Raw genomic sequence first — 20,832 nt, forward strand, 5'->3', positions numbered from 1 at the left:
CATCCACAGCCACAGGGACAGACATTCAGCCTATATTCCAAAAAGTCCCCTCTCCATTCAACTGGCTCCCTTTCATCTACTCTCTCTAATTGTTTTAGTTTCAAAGCAGATTCCATGTCATTGTTGTTGGGAAAAAAGTCTGGCTGCATGCTAGCTACAGGCAGCTATAGCCGTAACTTGAACCCTAGTATAGCTTACAGGTACTAAAACTACCACCAATACCATCTAGTCTAAATGTGTACCCTTACAGAAAAACACGTGAAATTCATGTGGTTTTTCCCGTAAGGGTAGTGAGCCGCAATGTTTTTTTACTGAGAGACAGAGCAGCCAGCCGCGTGTTTTTACTGAGAGACAGAGCAGCCAGCCGCGTGTTTTTACTGAGAGACAGAGCAGCCAGCCGCGTGTTTTTACTGAGAGACAGAGCAGCCAGCCGCGTGTTTTTACTGAGAGACAGAGCAGCCAGCCGCGTGTTTTTACTGAGAGACAGAGCAGCCAGCCGCGTGTTTTTACTGAGAGACAGAGCAGCCAGCCGCGTGTTTTTACTGAGAGACAGAGCAGCCAGCCGCGTGTTTTTACTGAGAGACAGAGCAGCCAGCCGCGTGTTTTTACTGAGAGACAGAGCAGCCAGCCGCGTGTTTTTACTGAGAGACAGAGCAGCCAGCCAAGACAGATAGTAATTTAGTTTTTATTTCATAACAACCTAGAAATGTTCTCCATTCGTACACCTTGTAGACTAATAAAAAGGGTTTATGATAAGAATATAGCCTATACAACACACCACATGGGGTGGCAGGTAGCCTGGCGGCTAGGAGCATTGGGCCAGTAACCAAAAGGTTGCTGGATCAAATCCTCGAGCTGACAAGGTAAGAATCTGTCGTTCTGCCCCTGAGCAAGGCAGTTAACCCACTGTTCCCCGGGCACTGTGGATGTCGATTAAGGCAGCCCCCCCCCCCCCCCCCACCTCTCTGATTCAGAGGGGTTGGATTAAATGCAGGAAGACACATTTCAGCTGAATGCATTCAGTTGTACAACTGACTAGGATTCCCCCTTCCCCTAGATCCTCTTATAGCAGCTATACAATGTGTTCCTGTACCTTGAGCAGCTCCTCCTGTGTGTTGAAGTTGGGGTGGGGGTGTCGGTAGCGTCCCTCACGGTACTTATGGATGATAAACTCTCTCCGCTGGTCAGGTGTGGCATCATGGTCTAACTCGTCAGCTGGCGATAGCCTGGCCGCCCAGAACTCATTGGCTCGGTCGTTCCCCAACATTATGAAGAGCTGACGAACACACAAAGACAGAACAGTTTCCACAAAAAACACAGAATAATCAGAACTCATGAGCTCCTGACTATATTCACAGTCTATCATCGGACTTTCAACTTAAAAATGTACAAAACATATTTCAACTCTGTTCCAATATAATGGATTTGTTGGAGGTGAAAATGCTGAGAAGTCCTTGATACACAACAAAACAAACTAATTTCAGTATCCCGAAAAATATTTAGCCACTTAACTAAAATAAACGTGAGCATTTCCCCTGACTTTCTCCCTCCCCCTTCCCTGATGAAGCCTTCTGGTTCTTCTCACCTGCACGATCTCATTGCTCCACACGCTGGTGTCCAGTTTCAGGCTCTGTACTTTAGACACCATAGTTCCCAGACCTCTGTGTTGACCTGCAGGAGAAAAGGGACAAAAGACCTCCATAATCACTCTCCTGGCACTAGACAGTGGTACTGTGTTGGTAACAGGACACTCAGGCGCTGCCTCGCTAGAGAGAACCACGAGACAGAGAAATGATGTGTGTATTTGGAAACATTTCACTTCACCTGGCACAGGTGGGATAAAAACAACACAGGTGAGAATGAAACGGTTGTGGCTCATGACAATGGGCTGATAACTAAGACACCTGGCCAACAGCTGCCAATGCTATCTCATCAGTCACACGCACCCGATGGGACCCAACACCCAGCTAGGACCTCTGGCATCAAACTGAGGGGGAGCCCGCCCCACCTATACAATAGTAGGGGAAACGCTGTCTCACCTGCACAGTTCTTACAGATGACAACGCAGAGGTTTATGGAGGCCCAGTCAGGATTGACTGCTTGGCAGTCAGCACAGAGCTTATTAAACCTGTTGGACCAGATCTTCTCAGCCACCTCGTAGTCAGACAGGGTCTCTGCTATGGACTCCTGTACAGCCTCCATCCAATCTCTCTTATCCCGCTCAGACTCAGCTGTGAAACTACAGGGACAACCAATCAATCAAAAACTTTTCTGGCTCAATCAAACACAATTGTCTCTGTTTTCAGGGATTCAAAAACAACAGCGTAGGAAGTTTATTTAACTAGGCAAGTCTGTAAATAAGAATTTGTTTTTAACTATGACGTCCTACACCAGCCAAACCCGGACGATGCTGGGCCAATTGTGCACCGCCCTATGGGACTCACTGGCGGACGTGATTCAGCCTGGATTCGAACCAGGGACTGTAGTGACGCCTCTTGCACTGAGATGCAGTACCTTAGAACGCTGCACCACTCGGGAGCCCCGAGTGATGATGAACAGAATGTATTTGTTGCCAAAACTAGAGAAAGCTATACAAGTGTTATTCCCATGTCAGTAAACAACTTACCTGAATGTTTTGTAAGGAGTGATGAGGTCAAAGCTTTTTCCTTTGCCGTCTCTGATCGTAGCTCCTCTGGCCTCGATCAGCGTGATTCCAATCCCATTCCTAAAACACTGTTCAGTCTTGTACAGCCAGACCTGCTCTGTGTTGATGGCCACGTAGACTTTTGACTTGGTCCCTTTGAGCTCCAGAGGACCACTCCTCTGACAGTGGCTGCCAGGACCGAAGCGAGGGCGCCCAAACACAAGCTGTTCCTTCACCCTCCCCTGTAGGGTACTGCACCACTGATGTCTCTGCACTGAGAGGGGACAGGTAGAAAGATATCGGTTGGTATTACCATTTTTTTTACTTAAAAAATGGTACAGAAAATACCAGGTATTTACTATGAAATTATATGGTAAAACTGGTAATTACACAATAACAATGTGAATGTATTGTTTGTGTCGTTTGGATTCAAACCAAGCATCCTTTTGTACCAGTCAGTTACCAATTGTACCAGAAACTGTCTTTCGATACCAAATAATTTCCTAATAGATAAATACCAGAGGAATCAGTAGGCTAAAATAAAGTCGTAAATAAGATGTTTTTACTATGAGATTATGACAGAGGCTATTTTGCTCGTTTGGGTCATTTGAGTCTCCAGAGAGAAAAGAAGGTTATTGGGTCAACCTTCGTCCAACAGAGGTTGTCACATAAGTAGTTTTCTGCTTGTATGCCTTGAGGACTCCTCTATAGCTGCGTCCCAATCCTTCACGCTTCTCCTAAAGTACGCACTTGGACACTTGGATTTAATAACACCTATCCAATGCTTTAAAATCCACGATGGGAAATTGGGACAACTAATTTCTGTAGTTGCCTGTGTGTGAGATTTTATTTGTTTGTTGTTAAGTGCTTTGTTTACCTTCGTTATCAGCCCGGAAGACAAACGTCCTGTGACTTGTCACTATCTCAAATTTATTGTCTTTGGCCATGCGGGCCATCTGTATCGCAGCCAGAGGAATCACTCCTTTGGAGTACGGATCCTTGGAGAGAATAGTATAAAGAGGGAGAAATATTGGTAAAGAGACAAATATTGTAATGAACAATGCTGATTATCTCAATGTGATACAGTCCATCATTCAGGAAAAAAGGCCTACCTTTTCACTGCCGAAGTACAGCAGATTTTTGCCATCAAACTTCACATAGCGTTTCTGGAATACATAGTTCCTAGAATGCCAAATACAAAATGATCAGATTGTCATACCACTGCTTTAAAAAATATATAATACATTAAAAAAATTATATATATACAGTTGAAGTCGGAAGTTTACATACACCTTAGCCAAATACATTTAAACTCAGTTTTTCACAATTCCTGACATTTAATCCTAGTTAACATTTCCTGTTTTAGGTCAGTTAGGATAACCACTTTATTTTAAGAATGTGAAATGTCGGAATAACAGTAGAGAATTATTTATTTCAACTTTTTGTTTCTTTCATCACATTCCCAGTGGGTCAGAAGTTTACATACACTCAATTGGTATTTGGTAGCATTGCCTTTAAATTGTTTAACGTTTCAGGTAGCCTTCCACAAGCTTCCCACAATAAATTGGGTGAATTTTGGCCCATTCCTCCTGACAGAGCTGGTGTAACCGAGTCAGGTTTGTAGGCCTCCTTGCTCGCACATGCTTTTTCAGTTCAGCCCACAAATGTTCTATAGGATTGAGGTCAGGGCTTTGTGATGGCCACTCCAATAAATTGACTTTGTTGTCCTTAAGCCATTTTGCCACAACTTTGGAAGTATGCTTGGGGTCATTGTCCATTTGGAAGACACATTTGCGACCAAGCTTTAGCTTCCTGACTGATGCCTTGAGATGTTGCTTCAATATATCCACATAATTTTCCTGCCTCATGATGCCATCTATTTTGTGAAGTGCACCAGTCCCTCCTGCAGCAAAGCACCCTCACAACATGATGCTGCCACCCCCGTGCTTCACGGTTGGGATGGTGTTCTTCGGCTTGCAAGTCTCCCCCTTTTCCTCCAAACATAACAATGGTCATTATGGCTGAACAGTTCTATTTTTGTTTCATCAGACCAGAGGACATGTCTCAAAAAGTACGATCTTTGTCCCCATGTGCAGTTGCAAACCGTAGTCTGGCTTTTTTAATGGCGGTTTTGGAGCAGTGGCTTCTCCTTGCTGAGCGGCCTTTCAGGTTATGTCCATATAGGACTCGTTTTACTGTGGATATAGATACTTTTGTGCCCGTTTCCTCCAGCATCTTCACAAGGTCATTTGCTGTTGCTCTGGGATTGATTTGCACTTTTCGCACCAAAGTACGTTCATCTCTAGGAGATAGAACGCGTCTCCTTCCTGAGTGCTATGATCGGCTGCGTGGTCCCATGGTGTTTATACTTGCGTACGATCGTTTGTACAGATGAACGTGGTACCTTCAGGCGTTTGGAAATTGCTGAACCAGACTTGTGGAGGTCTACAATTTTTTTCTGAGGTCTTGGCTGATTTCTTTTGATTTTCCCCATGATGTCAAGCAAAGAGGCACTGAGTTTGAAAGTAGGCCTTGAAATAAATCCACAGGTACACCTCCAATTGACTCAAATGATGTAAATTAGCCTATCAGAAGCTTCTAAAGCCATGACATCATTTTCTGGAATTTTCCAAGCTGTTTAAAGGCCCAGTAAACTTAGTGTATTTAAACTTCTGACCCACTGGAATTGTGATACAGTGAATGATAGGTGAAATAATCTGTCTGTAAACAATTGTTGGAAAAATTACTTGTGTCACGCACAAAGTAGATGTCCTAAACGACTTGCCAAAGCTACAGTTTTCTTTAACAAGAAATTTGTGGAGTGGTTGAAAAACGAGTTTTAATGACTCCAACCTAAGTGTATATAAACTTCCGACTTCAACTGTAGTTATAAAATAATAAGCAGAGCTCAGTTTCAAGCGATATTAACTGTTTATCATTTAACAAGAAACGCAAAAACAGAGAAGCACAGTGGGAAAAGGAAGAAAAAAAGACACGAAGCAGAGAGTGCTTTCAGAAAGTAGTCACACCGTTGTGTCAATACTTTGTAGAAGCACCATTGCCAGTGATTACAGCTGTGAGTCTTTCTGGGTAACATGCTGATATTGTCCACCCACACCAAATGCGATCAGGACACGCAGGTTGAAATATCAAAACACACTCTGAACCAACTATATTTGGGGATTTGGGGACAGGTCAAAAAGCATTAAACATTCATGCCAATTTAGCTAGCTAGCTTACTGTTGCTAGCTAATTTGTCCTGGAATATAAACATTGGGTTGTTATTTCACCTGAAATGCACAAGGTCCTCTACTTCCGACAATTAATCCACAGATAAAAAGGTAAACCTTGTTAGTTTCTAGTAATCTCTCCTCCTTCAGGCTTCTTCTTCGGACTTTATATGCCGGTTGGCAACCAACATTAAAGGTGCATTACAACTACCAACTGGAATGGAGAGTGTACCTCAGTTCATCTGTCAATCTCCCACGTGGGTATATGCTCCTAAAAACCAATGAGGAGGTTGGAGAAATGGCCCTTCCAGTGCGTCAAGCATCACAAATAGAACCAAGTTCTATTTTAGCACCTGGCTATGCAGACGCTCGTTGACGCAGGCGAGCAGTGTGGATGCAATGATTTAATAACATGCATGTGTAAATGTATTGTGCACCGCTCGCCACTTGACGTGAGCTGTGTGGTCGGCATGTAAGTTCTTTGCACACCTCGATTGTACAATATTTGCACACTATTCTTTTTTAAATTCTTCAATCTCTGTCAAGCTGGTTGTTGATCATTGCTAGACAGACATTTTCAAGTCTTGCCATAGATTTTCAAGACGATTTAAGTCAAAACTGTAACTAGGCCACAACATTCAATGTTGTCTTGGCAAACAACGCCAGTGTATATTTGGCCTTGTGTTTTAGGTTATTGTCCTGCTGAAAGGTGAATTCATGTCCCAGTGTCTGGTGGAAAGCAGACAACCAGGTTTGGATCTAGGATTTTGCCTGTGCTTAGCTCTATTCTGTTTCTTTATTCATCCTGAAAAACTCCCTAGTCCTTGCCGTGCAAGCATACCCATAACGTAATGCAGCTACCACTATGCTTGAAAATATGAAGAGTGGTACTCAGTGATGTGTTGTTGTTGTGGGATTTGCCCCAAACATAACGCTTTGTATTCAGGACATAAGTAAAAATGTGTAACAAAAATGAACTTTAAGTGCCTTATTGCAAAAAGGATGCATGTTTTGGAATATTTGTATTCTTTAAAGGATTCCTTCCTTTCACTCTGTCAATTAGGTTAGTATTGTGGAGTACAATGTTGTTGATCCATCTTCAGTTTTCTCCTATCACAGCCATTAAACTCTGTAAATGTCACCTTTGGCTTCATGGTGAAATCCCTTGAGCAGTTTCCTTCCTCTCTGGCAACTAGTTAGGAAGGACGCCTGTATCTTTTGTAGTGACTGGGTGTATTGATACACCATCCAAAGTGTAATTAATAACTTCACCATGCTCAAAAGGGATATATTTTCTATTTTGAGCCATCTACCAATAGGTGCCCTTCTTAACGAGGCAATGGAAAACCTCCCTGGTCTTTTTGGTTGAATTTGTGTTTGAAATTCATCGCTCAACTGAGGGACCTTACAGGTAATTGTACGTGTGGGGTACAGAGATGAGGTAGTCATTCAAAAATCAAGTTAATCACTATTATTGCACACAGAGTGAGTCCATGCAACTTATTATGTCACTTGTTAAGCACATTTTCACTCCTGAATTTATTTAGGCTTGCCATAACAAAGGGATTGAATACTTATTGACTCAAGACATTTCAGCTTTTCATTTTGAATTAACTAGTAAACATTTCAAAAAATATAATTCCACTTTGACACAATGAGGTATTGTGTGTAGGCCAGTGACACATCTCAATTTAAATATATTTTAAATTCAGGCTTTAACACAACAAAATGTGGAAAAATGTAAAGGCGTGTGAGCAACTTTCCCTCTAAACTAGGACTGCCGCGCAGAAGAAATATCAGCCCTGCAGAGAGAAGCACGAGATTAAACTTCATTCAACTTTCTAGAGTTATCCCCATTAGTTAAGACTGTACATGTTCAGTCACCTCCTTGTCTGAAGGACAAGTGGATAAACATGTTAATGTCAAGCCCTGGATGTTTTTTTCAGAAGTCTCATGGAATGTAGGCCAACATTGAACACCACACATTGGCTGCTACTGTAGTCTGAATGATGGAACAGCTATTTCCATGTTAAAATGTTATGGGATGTGTTTTCTCCATTGTTTTTGATGGTAGACCACTCTGGTAGGCCTACATTAGAATCAAATAGCCACAGTAGACTACTTGACCACAATTAACACTAACTTAAGAGGGTACAGCCTCAGTGTTCACAGTAAACGTGCGCAGGAAGTTGCACAGAAGTTTCATAACGTTCAAGTTTGTGCTCAGCAGACCAGAAATGTGCTCAGTGCAGATTTTTTTTTTTTTAACGGAACGCCAGTTGTGAATACTTTCTGAAGTTACTGCATATGAACTTTTTAGCATTTAGCAAGACACACAAGAAGATTGGAGAAACACAGTGGGGAAGAAGAAGCGAGAGACACACCGGTTTGAGAGGACAGGCACGAGGCAGAGACAGTTCCTCAGAAGGGAGGAGAAGACGAAGGGAGGCAAGCAGGACCAGGACCAGGCATACCCTTGTGGTGATAGTTTATCCAGCCAGCCACAGATGATGGGTTCAGTCTGCTCAGAGAGAGAGGTGTAGCTGGCGTAGGGGGATATCGTCTGGTCCTCATCCGGCTCCGAGGGGTACAGGTTGGGGGGTAAGGAGAGGCAGAGAGGGGGTGGTGCTGCCTCTCCTACTGTGCTGTAGCCCTGGGACTCACTGTGGAGGGCGTGGGACAGACGTTTGGCCCAGGAGAGTTTGGGTGTCCTGCAGTGTAAAAACAGTCTATGTAACTGATTGATGCATTTGTAATAATCTTGACTCCAGCCGCTTTAGGTTTCTCTATTGGATTGAAAAGATGGAGCACAAATAACATTTTAAATCTACAGCAGACTATTTTCTCTCTATGGCTGTAGTCAGAGTTGTGTGAGAAGATGTTTAATTGGCAAGCCAGTAGCATTATCCACTCTAGACACAATAATCTTACCCATGATCCTCTCCGTGTTTCTCTTCCACTGCTCTTGTCATTCCTGTCTTTCCTTCACATCTGGTCCTTTCCGCCTTTGAGAAAACAACATGGATAACATATACATCAATGTCAGGAGAGCCAAAGTGACCACAAACACTAACACAATATAACTCGGATGGGTTCTTGTAACCTAATAACAGACCCAGGTCCCAAATGGCCCCCTATTCTCTATATTGCACCCTATTCTCTATACGGCACCCTATTCTCTATACGGCACCCTATTCTCTATACGGCACCCTATTCTCTATACGGCACCCTATTCTCTATACGGCACCCTATTCTCTATACGGCACCCTATTCTCTATACGGTACCCTATTCTCTATACGGTACCCTATTCTCTATACGGTACCCTATTCTCTATACGGCACTCTATTCTCTATACGGCACCCTATTCTCTATACGGCACCCTATTCTCTATATGGCACCCTATTCTCTATATGGCACCCTATTCTCTATATGGCACCCTATTCTCTATACGCCACTCTATTCTCTATATGGCACCCTATTCTCTATACGGCACCCTATTCTCTATACGACACCCTATTCTCTATATAGTGCACTACTAGGGCCCATAGTGCCATTTCAGACACCATTTGATGTTTCCTGGAAAGCCTATAGGGTTCTGGTCTAAAGTAGTGCACTACATAGGGAATAGGGTGCCATTTGGTACGCATCCTCAAGAGTCCCAGTCTCACCTCAGAGTGCTGCAGTGGTCGTCTGGTCTGGAAGACCGTTTCACAGTAGGGACTGATCTCCTCCTCTGGGTCCTCCATGGCGACTGTGGTGGAGGAAGAAATGACATATTATAAGCTTTGTTATAAGATACTATAAATAAATAAAAAAGTTTATACATGCTAATAGTATAGAAACAGTGTAGTGTAGAAAACCAGTACAGTTCCTCTCCTGAACACTAACTCACACCCCTCTGTAACTCTGGAAACAAGTAGCCTACCTGCCCCCCAACTCTGCCTGACCCTGCAGAGGCGGGGGATTGGTCCTCATTGTTTACAGGCTCCTCTGTTTACACCTCTGGAGCGCTCCAATTACATGCTACACACAGTGACCTCTGATTGGGACATTTGACCGCCCATTCACCACCTTTGACCCTGCCCACATGCATTTCCTCAGGGCATTTGTCCAATAGGCAGGTGGGACTGGAACAAGTATAAAAGCACAGTTCAGCCTAGTGCGGGCTCAGTTTTCAGCAAGCAGTGGCAGATTAAGGAGCATAAACCTCCGTCAGGCACATCAACAGCTGGGTCACAACCCATAGACCATTTGTCCTGCAGCCCTGGACTCTCCCAACACACGTTAGGGCACCACTGACCAACAAAACCACTAAAGCTCTTCCACCTAGTCCACTTCCTGTTTGCAGTGTGTGTGTGTGCCGGTCTTGTGTGTGGCCATAAAAGTGTGACTTGTATCCCTGTCTCCTATTGGTCATTTCCATCCTCTTACCGGGACGCCTTGACAGATATCTAAACCAGCACCTCTATTGGAGACCACCATGCTCTTTTTCAACCAGCTATAAAGAACTTAAACTGGATGCTAAAGTGTAAGCGAAAAGTAAAGTTTGAGCGATGCAAAGTGTTAACAATTTCTTGAATGACCTTGATTTAAAAACAGGTCAAGGGTAATTTATAGGACTAAAGGGTACACAGTTATAAGGTCTAACTAAACCAGCTGTAAGGTTACTTTCAGAAAGTGATGGGTACACTTACCTCCGTGGGACGATTCACAAGAGTTGTTACTGCTGCAGACACACAAAACAAAACATTAGTTACACAAAACAATACTCTTTCGACATATACCTATGTGGTAGAAATATAGGCCTATGATATTAAAGTCAGACGTTGACCTACCTAATTCTTTCAGGAGTGGTGTGGATCTCTGGCCGTGGTGGTGTTTGAGGAGCGCTGCAGGGAATCCGTCCACTACTAGCTGCCGTGCCAGGTGAAGAGCCACAGTAGATCTCATTGGAGACCATCTCCATCGGGGAGCCAGGAGGGGAAGTGGCCAGAGAGGGGAATCCAGTGTTATCATAGGAGGATGAGGGAGGTGGGGTTGTCATGCACTGGTCCTGGTTTTGTTCAGTCCTTCCACCAGATGACGGTGGTGTGGATGTAGGTCCTATAAACATGGCTGGAGGGGTACCTCGGTTCAGCCGAGGGGGAACAGGGGGCTGGGGACCTCCAGAGTCTGAGGAGTTACTCAGCCTCCTCTCTCTCAGGCTTAGGCTGTGTCTCAGGGTAGGGGTAGGGGCAGGGTTAGGGGTAGGCCCCACCATCACTGTGTCAGTGTTAAATTCACCTGAAGCCAAACCTTCCAATATGGTGAAACAGAGAGATTCCTGAGATGGTTTCCTGGTTAGGGTTAGAACCAGGGGATCTGGTGATGTCGGTGGTATGGGACAGGAGAGAAACCGGGCAGGTTCTGTTTTGTGTCTGTAAAACACCGTTCTAGGTTTTGGAACCGGTTTTATGACAACATTCCCATTGTACTGCTGCTGTTCTGACCCGGAGTTCATCAACATGGATGGAATGTTAGGAACAGAACTATTCCGGAACGCTTCAAACGGAATGGCCCCGGTTCCGCCCCCTTGGTCAGACCTCGGCCCGCCTGATTGGATGGGTGTGGAATTAATGTCAGACTCAGACTGACAACGGTCCAATAAGGGCTCCAAGGGCTCTGATGTCGACTGATTCTGATTGGTAGCCCTCTGAATGTGCTGGACCAGCCTCAGTATTCTCTTCCTGTGCCCGGTGGCAGTTATACCCAGCTGGATAAGAGTTCCATTGTCTAGGTGGCTGAGGTCCCTGGCCAAGAGAAAGCCTGACTGGCGGAAGGTCTTCAGGTATCGCTCCAGGTGGATCGCAGCCAACAGGGTCTCAACGTCAGTGTTTCCATCTATTGTTGCCATAACAACGTACATACATGGGCTTGGAGGGGGCCTTCAGCTGCTGTGGTCAAGACCACGTCCATCATGGACCTACACAGGGAGACTCCACTCCATCTGAAATGAACACGTTATTAAGAACTAGATAATAATATAATTCATGTTGAGTTATTGGTCCGATAAGAGAACTAAACTCACTACATCCCTTTACTATAAATCAAATGAAAGTGTATTTGTCACGTGCACAGGATATAGTGTGTGTAAACGGTACAGTGAAATGCTTACAGAGTAACACCGTAAAAGCTAAACACATTTTATGTGTAATGTACTGATTCATGTTACCATACTACAACTCATGAATTACTTTACATGTAAAAGGAATGTATGTGTTGAGGTCAATGAAGGGTAGATGGGAACTAGGAATAAGGAAAGTTACGGTGAGCAGAAGCTTCATATTCTGCTCCGTGTTTCTGAAGAGAGAGGTCAAAGGCAATTATTAGTCTCTGATAAGGCAGGCCGGCTGCAGAACTGGGGAGGAGTGCGTCTCGAGGTCAAATCAACAGATGAAGTGAGAAGAAACCTCTGGGGAGGGGGGGCCAGAGAGGCCCCCCACAATGTCTCTCCTACTGTAGTACTCTCCCACACATACAGTCCACACCCACAAAGGTTACAGTGAGAGGCAGGGCTGTGACTACACCAGTGAGAGGAACCAATTCAATTCCTACCTAGCAACAGAGATGTATTGGTTGTCTAGATGTGTAAAGGAGTTGACTCCGCCCAGTAGAGGGTATAAATACATGTGCTTGTGTCATCATGTCTTTTGTCTTTGCAGCTGTATGACCCAGTGGGTGAATAAAATTGGTTTGAGCTTTTTCTAGTTGTCCATTTGACTTTTTACTCAGTTTGTTCATAACCGTAACATGCAGAGTAACACAGTAAACATTTAACTCAACTGCTATTAATAGCATGTTAACTTCCAGCAGTGTGTGAGAGATATATATATATATATATATATATTGAGAGTGCATGTGGCTATATTGATCACATTTGGTTCATTGGCACATGTATGACCACTTGCTATGCAGAACCCCCCCACTAATGTCTGGCTAGAAACAGTTAATAAAAACACTTTCCCACTTTTCATGAAACAGAGCTGTTTCTACTGGATTGAAATGACAGACCACGGAAACGGAATCACCATGACCTTTCCACAGCAGGTCACAAGCCATCTTCCAGCCAGCCCATTAAAAAAATCACAGATTCACAGAACAAAGTCTGATGTCATTGAACACACAAATGCACTTGATTGTTCAGTTTAAGACAGGCCTGTAAAGTTAGCATGTCTGAGGAGAGAAAGCAGGCAGGAAAGAAAGCAGGGAGATATGACACCATCAGACCAGTGAAGGGAGAAGCAGGGAGATATGACACCATCAGACCAGTGAAGGGAGAAGCAGGGAGATATGACACCATCAGACCAGTGAAGGGAGAAGCAGGGGGATATGACACCATCAGACCAGTGAAGGGAGAAGCAGGGCGATATGACACCAGTAAACCAGTGAAGGGAGAAGCAGGGCGATATGACACCATCAGATCCAGTGAAGGGAGAAGCAGGGGGATATGACACCAGTAAACCAGTGAAGGGAGAAGCAGGGGGATATGACACCAGTAAACCAGTGAAGGGAGAAGCAGGGGGATATGACACCAGTAAACCAGTGAAGGGAGAAGCAGGGGGATATGACACCATCAGATCAGTGAAGGGAGAAGCAGGGGGATATGACACCATCAGATCCAGTGAAGGGAGAAGCAGGGGGATATGACACCAGTAAACCAGTGAAGGGAGAAGCAGGGAGATATGACACCAGTAAACCAGTGAAGGGAGAAGCAGGGGGATATGACACCAGTAAACCAGTGAAGGGAGAAGCAGGGAGATATGACACCAGTAAACCAGTGAAGGGAGAAGCAGGGAGATATGACACCAGTAAACCAGTGAAGGGAGAAGCAGGGCGATATGACACCAGTAAACCAGTGAAGGGAGAAGCCGGGGGATATGACACCAGTAAACCAGTGAAGGGAGAAGCCGGGGGATATGACACCAGTAAACCAGTGAAGGGAGAAGCAGGGGGATATGACACCATCAGATCCAGTGAAGGGAGAAGCAGGGAGATATGACACCAGTAAACCAGTGAAGGGAGAAGCAGAGGATATGACACCATCAGACCAGTGAAGGGAGAAGCCGGGGGATATGACACCAGTAAACCAGTGAAGGGAGAAGCAGGGGGATATGACACCAGTAAACCAGTGAAGGGAGAAGCAGGGGGATATGACACCATCAGATCCAGTGAAGGGAGAAGCAGGGGGATATGACACCAGTAAACCAGTGAAGGGAGAAGCAGGGGGATATGACACCAGTAAACCAGTGAAGGGAGAAGCAGGGGGATATGACACCAGTAAACCAGTGAAGGGAGAAGCAGGGGGATATGACACCATCAGACCAGTGAAGGGAGAAGCAGGGGGATATGACACCATCAGACCAGTGAAGGGAGAAGCAGGGGGGTTTGACACCAGTAAACCAGTGAAGGGAGAAGCAGGGGATATGACACCAGTAAACCAGTGAAGGGAGAAGCAGGGGGATATGACACCAGTAAACCAGTGAAGGGAGAAGCAGGGGATATGACACCAGTAAACCAGTGAAGGGAGAAGCAGGGGGATATGACACCAGTAAACCAGTGAAGGGAGAAGCAGGGGGATATGACACCAGTAAACCAGTGAAGGGAGAAGCAGGGGGATATGACACCAGTAAACCAGTGAAGGGAGAAGCAGGGGGATATGACACCATCAGACCAGTGAAGGGAGAAGCAGGGGGATATGATACCAGTAAACCAGGGAAGGAAGAAGCATGCAAGAGGTTAATAGACAGAACACAGAGACATGAGAGAAATTGAATAAGGTAACAAATGTGAAAACTGCAATTATTTGATGAATTCTATTGAAGGTGTGTACCATTTCATTGACGACAAGGCACCATTTCAAGTGTGTTCTTATTCAACATGAATTCAATAATAATTGCAATAATATGTTATTTCTCCAAATGAATGGAGAAATAGAGAGAGCATCCAGGGATACAACAGCCTGCAGCTAGGGAGAGGTATGTCAGGGTTGGGGGCACGGCTCTTCGAAAGCCTCGATAGAAACACTTCCTGAAAAAGCTTGGAATGCGTTAAGTTTTAATGGCTACTTTTCCCTGGCTGGTGTGTGTGTTAAACCTGGTTTCAAATACTATTTTAAATCGTTCAAATACATTGACCGTTTGCTCTAGCCTGCCTCGAGTGCCAGACAGGCGGTGTTTGCAGTTATGGGACTATTCTATTGGTTTATTACGATAAACATACTCAATCAAGCACAGATAAAGTATTTGCAATGATTTAAAATACGATTTGAACCCAGGTTTGGAGTGGGTGTCCCTGTGGGTGACTCAGCTTGAGAACCCAGTCAGAACTAAAGAGAATCTCAAGGCTGACTGGGGCAGTTTGCCAGCCTCGTGAGGGGGAGGCACACAGCACAAGACATCACACACATTCTAATAGGAGTTTAGGATAGAAAATAGTATTTTAATGAGGCCTTGGACAGATTAAGACAGATCCTTATTCAATTAGTTATGGGCACCAGATCAGAATGTAAAGTCTTCCTACAGAGCTACAGTTGGCTGTAGGAACTCTGATCTAAAGTGTACTTCTAGTTGAACAAGTAGAGTACAGTCCGATGGCAGCCATACTCGGATCATTTTACACACTACTGAGCCAAGCTGTGCCGAGCAGAGCTGTACTCGGCTGGCCATGTTATGTACACAGTCAGGCTTGGGTTGACACAATAGTGTGAAAAAGGGTGATATCTAACCCTTGAACAGTAAGGAAGGGGAACTAGTCCTCAGCCTGTAGGAAGGCAGCAGGGGAATGGGAGGAAAGCTGCTGAAAGGGGTCTGAGTCATATCCTTCTCTTCCTCTGTCTCCACTCTGTAGGTTAACCTTTGCCTCCAGCCCACTGATACACACAGAGAAACACAGGGCTCCAGTTGTGTGCTGAGAGCAGACCTGGGTTCAAATACTATTTGAAATCTTTTAACTACGTTGAGCATTTTCTCTAGCCTGCTTCGAGAACCAGATGGACGGGAGTTTACCGTTTTGGGACTGTTTTCCTGGTCCATTTAGCCAATCAATCTCAAAGCACAGGTGAAGTATTTCAAATGATTTGAAAAATAGTACTTGAACCCAGGTCCGGTGCTGAGCGCAGAGAGGCAGGAAGCCTATGAAGAGGACTGATAACGTGTGAACTGAGGGAGGGCGGGAGATGGGTGAGAGGATATTGTCCCTCCCATCCCACGTCCCACTGCAGAAGGCATTCTGATGAATACCTGGCCAGGATAGAACGGCAAAATGCCAGCTGTTTTAGAACTGAAGTGGGCAACCTGACAGCATTATTAAAGTACAGCAGATGCATCTATCAATTTCACCAGATGAAACTACTGTACCACATTAAAACTACAACAACAAAGAAAAGAAAAGGGATGTGTGACATACCAACGTAACACCAAGACCACGATTTCTGCTTTGGTTGCTGAATGCAAGTCATAACAGAGGAAGAGATGTGTTGAATGCACCGAGCTGTCTGAGCTGCTGGCGCACAGCTAGGACACCCATGCATACCCCACAAGACATGCCACAAGAGGTCTCTTTACAGTCCCCAAGTCCAGAACAGACTGTGGGAGGCACACAGTACTACAAAGAACTCTATTCCACATCAAGTAACTGATGCAATTTGTAAGATTAGATTAAAAAAAAATAAAAAAAAAAAAAAAATACACCTTATGAAACAGTGAAGAGACACACACATAGGCACATGCATACATACACACATGTACACATGGATTTTGTACTGTAGATATGTGGTAGTGGTGGAGTAGGGGCCAGAGGGCACACAGTGTGTTGTAAAATCTGTGAATGTATTGTTATGTTTTTAAAATCGTATGAACTGCCTTCATTTTGCTGGAACCCAGGAAGAGTAGCTGCTGCCTTGGCAGGAACTAAATGGGGATCCATAATAAACCCCAGGAAGAGTAGCTGCTGCCTTGGCAGGAACTAATGGGGATCCATAATAAACCCCAGGAAGAGTAGCTGCTGCCTTGGCAGGAACTAATGGCAATCCATAATAAACCCCAGGAAGAGTAGCTGCTGCCTTGGCAGGAACTAATGGGGATCCATAATAAACCCCAGGAAGAGTAGCTGCTGCCTTGGCAGGAACTAATGGGGATCCATAATAAACCCCAGGAAGAGTAGCTGCTGCCTTGGCAGGAAGAGTAGCTGCTGCCTTGGCAGGAACAAAATGGGGATCCATAATAAACCCCAGGAAGAGTAGCTGCTGCCTTGGCAGGAACTAATGGCGATCCATAATAAACCCCAGGAAGAGTAGCTTCTGCCTTGGCAGGAATTAAATGGGGATCCATAATAAATACAGGATGTTGGTCTTCAGAGATGAGCAATGAAGTGAGCGTGTTCTCCTCCTTCTACACAAGGCCAATGGTTTGTTCTCCTCCTTCTACACAAGGCCAATGGTGTGTTCTCCTCCTTCTACACAAGGGCAATGGTGTGTTCTTCTCCTTCTACACAAGGCCAATGGTGTGTTCTCCTCCCTCTACACAAGGCCAATGAGGGATTTTCAGGGGTAAACACGTCCTACAGCACAATACACAAAAGTTTTGTCTAGTCTTCCTCGGTGTTTGTATGACTTCCTACCAGTCTTAAAATCTAGTTTACCAAGCTACCAATTACTTCACACTGGAAGAAGTTCAGCTACACTAAAGAAACATAACTAAAGTTACTTTGAAAAAAATAGTTCACAGCATCCAAACTACTTACTATATTTTTTTACTATCTAAAATGTCATAGAATACAAATTGCAAGAACAGATCACTCTGTAGTCAGATGTTCACAATAGAGGTCGACCGATTAAAATCGGAATGGCCGATTAATTAGGGCCGATTTCAAGTTTTCATAACAAATCGGTAATCGGCATTTTTGGACACCGATCATGGCTGATTACATTGCACTCCATGAGGAGACTGCGTGGCAGGCTGACTACCTGTTATGCGAGTGCAGCAAGGAGCCAAGGTAAGGTGCTAGCTAGCATTAAACATATCTTATAAAAAACAATCAATCTTAACATAATCACTACTTAACTACACATGGTTGATATTACTCGTTTATCTAGCTTGTTCTGCGTTGCATATAATCAATGTGGTGCCCGTTAATTTATCATTGAATCATAGCCTACTTTGCCAAACGGTGATTTAACAAGCGCTTTCGCAAAAAAAGCACTGTCGTTGCACCAATGTGTAACTAACCATAAACATCAATGCCTTTCTTAAAATCAATACACAAGTATACATTTTTAAACCTGCATATTTAGTTAATATTGCCTGCTAACATGAATTTCTTTTAACTAGGGAAATTGTGTCACTTCTCTTGAGTTCTGTGCAACAGAGTCAGGGTATATGCAGCAGTTTGGGCCGCATGGCTCGTTGCAAACTGTGTGAAGACTATTTCTTCCTAACAAAGACAGCCAACTTCGCCAAACAGGGGATGATTTAACAAAAGCGCATTTGCGAAAAAAGCACAATCGTTGCATGAATGTACCTAACCATAAACATCAATGCCTTTCTTAAAATCAATACACTGAAGTATATATTTTTAAACCTGCGTATTTAGTTAAAAGAAATTCATGTTAGCAGGCAATATTAACTAGGGAAATTGTGTCACTTCTCTTGCGTTCATTTCACGCAGAGTCAGGGTATATGCAACAGTTTGGGCCGCCTGGCTCGTTGCGAACTAATTTGCCAGAATTTTACGTAATTATGACATAACATTGAAGGTTGTGCAATGTAAGAAGAATATAGACTTATGGATGCCACCCGTTAGATAAAATACGGAACAGTTTCGTATTTCACTGAAAGAATAAGCGTTTTGTTTTCGAAATTATAGTTTCCGGATGTTACCATATTAATGACCTAAGGCTCGTATTTCTGTGTGTTATCATATTATAATTAAGTCTATGATTTGATAGAGCAGTCTGACTGAGCGGTGGTAGGTAGCAGCAGGCTCGTAAGCATTCATTCAAACAGCACTTGACTGCGTTTGTCAGCAGCTCTTCGCTGTGCTTCAAGCATTGCACTGTTTATGACTTCAAGCCTATCAACTCCCGAGATTAGGCTGGCAATACTAAAGTACCTATTAGAACATCCAATAGTCAAAGGTATATGAAATACAAATGGTATAGAGAGAAATAGTCCTATAATAACTACAACCTAAAACTTCTTACCTGGGAATATTGGAGACTCATCTTAAAAGGAACCATGATATGTTCTCATGTTCTGAGCAAGGAACTTAAACGTTAGCTTTTTTTACATGGCACATATTGCACTTTTACTTTCTTCTCCAACACTTTGTTTTTGCATTATTTAACCCATATTGAACATGTTTCATTATTTATTTGAAACTAAATTGATTTTATTGATGTATTATATTAAGTTAAAATAAGTGTTCATTGTTCATTCAGTATTGTTGTAATTGTCATGATTACATGACAATTACAGCATGGTGTTTGCAACGCCAGGGCTGTGGGTTTGATTCCCACGGGGGACCAGTATGGGAAAAAATGTTTTTTTAAATGTATGAAATGTATGCATTCACTACTGTAAGTCGCTCTGGATAAGAGCGTCTGCTAAATGACTAAAATGTAAAATAAGAAAAAAACAAAATAAAAATAAAATAAAGACAAAAACTATATACAAAAAAAAAATACATTAAATATAAAAAAATAAAGACAAAAACTATATATATAATAAATAAATAAATAAATAAATAAATATATAAAAATATAAATAAATTGGTAGCGGCTTTTTTTGGTCCTCCAATAATCAGTATCGGTGTTGAAAAATCATAATCGGTCAACCTCTAGTTCACAAAATGTGTAATTTGGCCTATTAAGCAGAAAAACTGTTTTAAGTGAGAATTGGGAAGATCTGATGTCGGAAAACAGAGGAATTTCTTGCCTATTTCACTCATATTTCATTTTCTTTCTGCAAAAAAACTAGTGTAGTTCCAGTAGTTAACTACACCACTACATGGTAACAAATTTAATTACCTACTCAATACACTACCAAGATGTACATTTAGTTCCACTACCACCGAGCTACTGCTACATTAATCTTAATTACTAGTTAAACTACATGTACCGTAAATTCCGGACTATAAGCCGCAACTTTTTTCCCACGCTTTGAACTTCGCGGCTTAAACAATGACGCGGCTAATATATGGATTTTTCCCGCTTTCAAATTTGTGGGTCCTGACAGCGTGGAGCATTGTCAAAAAATCCACTATCATCAACAGGTTTCGAAAGGCTGGACTGCTGCGTGTTGAAGAGGGCTCAGCGGGGGATTTGCCTCCGGATGAAAGTGACGAGAGCGACAATGAAAACGATCCAATATCGGATGAAGCAATTCTGAGGCTATTCAACTGCGACACCGAAGGAGATGGTTTCAGTGCACAGGAGGAGGAAGATAGTGACCAATGACTTTCTTGGTAGGCTACTGTTTACTGCAAAAAAAAATTTTTTTGTTACAAGCCGTGTTTCGTTAAAGCCTGTGTAAAGTTCATTTGTTTCAATGTACCGGTAGGCACCTGCGGCTTATAGACATGTGCGGCTTATTTATGTTAAAAATATATATATTTTTTAAATTCAGTGGGTGCGGCTTATATTCAGGTGTGCTTAATAGTCCGGAAATTACGGTAGTTTACTACTCCCCAACACTGCTTCCTAGTCCCCTCCGTGCAAGGCCAAAGTGGTGATGGCCGGGGGAGAGTTGTAGAATTATAGTACCAGTCAAAAGTTTGGACACACCTGCTCATTCAAGGTTCTCTCTTAATTTAAAAAATATATATTTTCTACATTGTACAACAATAGTGAAGACATCAGAACTATTAAATAACACATATGGAATCCTGCAGTAACCCCAAAAAAGTGTTAAAACAAATCAAAA

At 43.4% G+C, this 20,832-nt stretch overlaps 1 protein-coding gene across 1 annotated transcript in view; it reads right to left on the minus strand.

Moving 5' to 3' along the window:
* LOC115205733 (arf-GAP with Rho-GAP domain, ANK repeat and PH domain-containing protein 3) overlaps positions 1 to 20,832 on the minus strand; it is a 48,907-nt gene that overhangs the window by 15,949 nt on the left and 12,126 nt on the right. Inside the window, exons 2-12 of the mRNA XM_029772003.1 lie at positions 10,711 to 11,861; positions 10,570 to 10,601; positions 9,544 to 9,626; positions 8,806 to 8,879; positions 8,349 to 8,585; positions 3,757 to 3,826; positions 3,522 to 3,642; positions 2,627 to 2,918; positions 2,040 to 2,239; positions 1,586 to 1,671; positions 1,094 to 1,276 (exon numbers count right to left, since the gene is read on the minus strand). Of these exons, the coding sequence (XP_029627863.1) occupies positions 1,094 to 1,276; positions 1,586 to 1,671; positions 2,040 to 2,239; positions 2,627 to 2,918; positions 3,522 to 3,642; positions 3,757 to 3,826; positions 8,349 to 8,585; positions 8,806 to 8,879; positions 9,544 to 9,626; positions 10,570 to 10,601; positions 10,711 to 11,780 (2,448 nt within the window). The 5' untranslated portion in view covers positions 11,781 to 11,861. The remainder of the gene's footprint in view (positions 1 to 1,093; positions 1,277 to 1,585; positions 1,672 to 2,039; positions 2,240 to 2,626; positions 2,919 to 3,521; positions 3,643 to 3,756; positions 3,827 to 8,348; positions 8,586 to 8,805; positions 8,880 to 9,543; positions 9,627 to 10,569; positions 10,602 to 10,710; positions 11,862 to 20,832) is intronic.

This window comes from Salmo trutta, chromosome 13 (genome assembly GCF_901001165.1).
Source record: "Salmo trutta chromosome 13, fSalTru1.1, whole genome shotgun sequence".
Classification (NCBI taxonomy): domain Eukaryota; kingdom Metazoa; phylum Chordata; class Actinopteri; order Salmoniformes; family Salmonidae; genus Salmo; species Salmo trutta.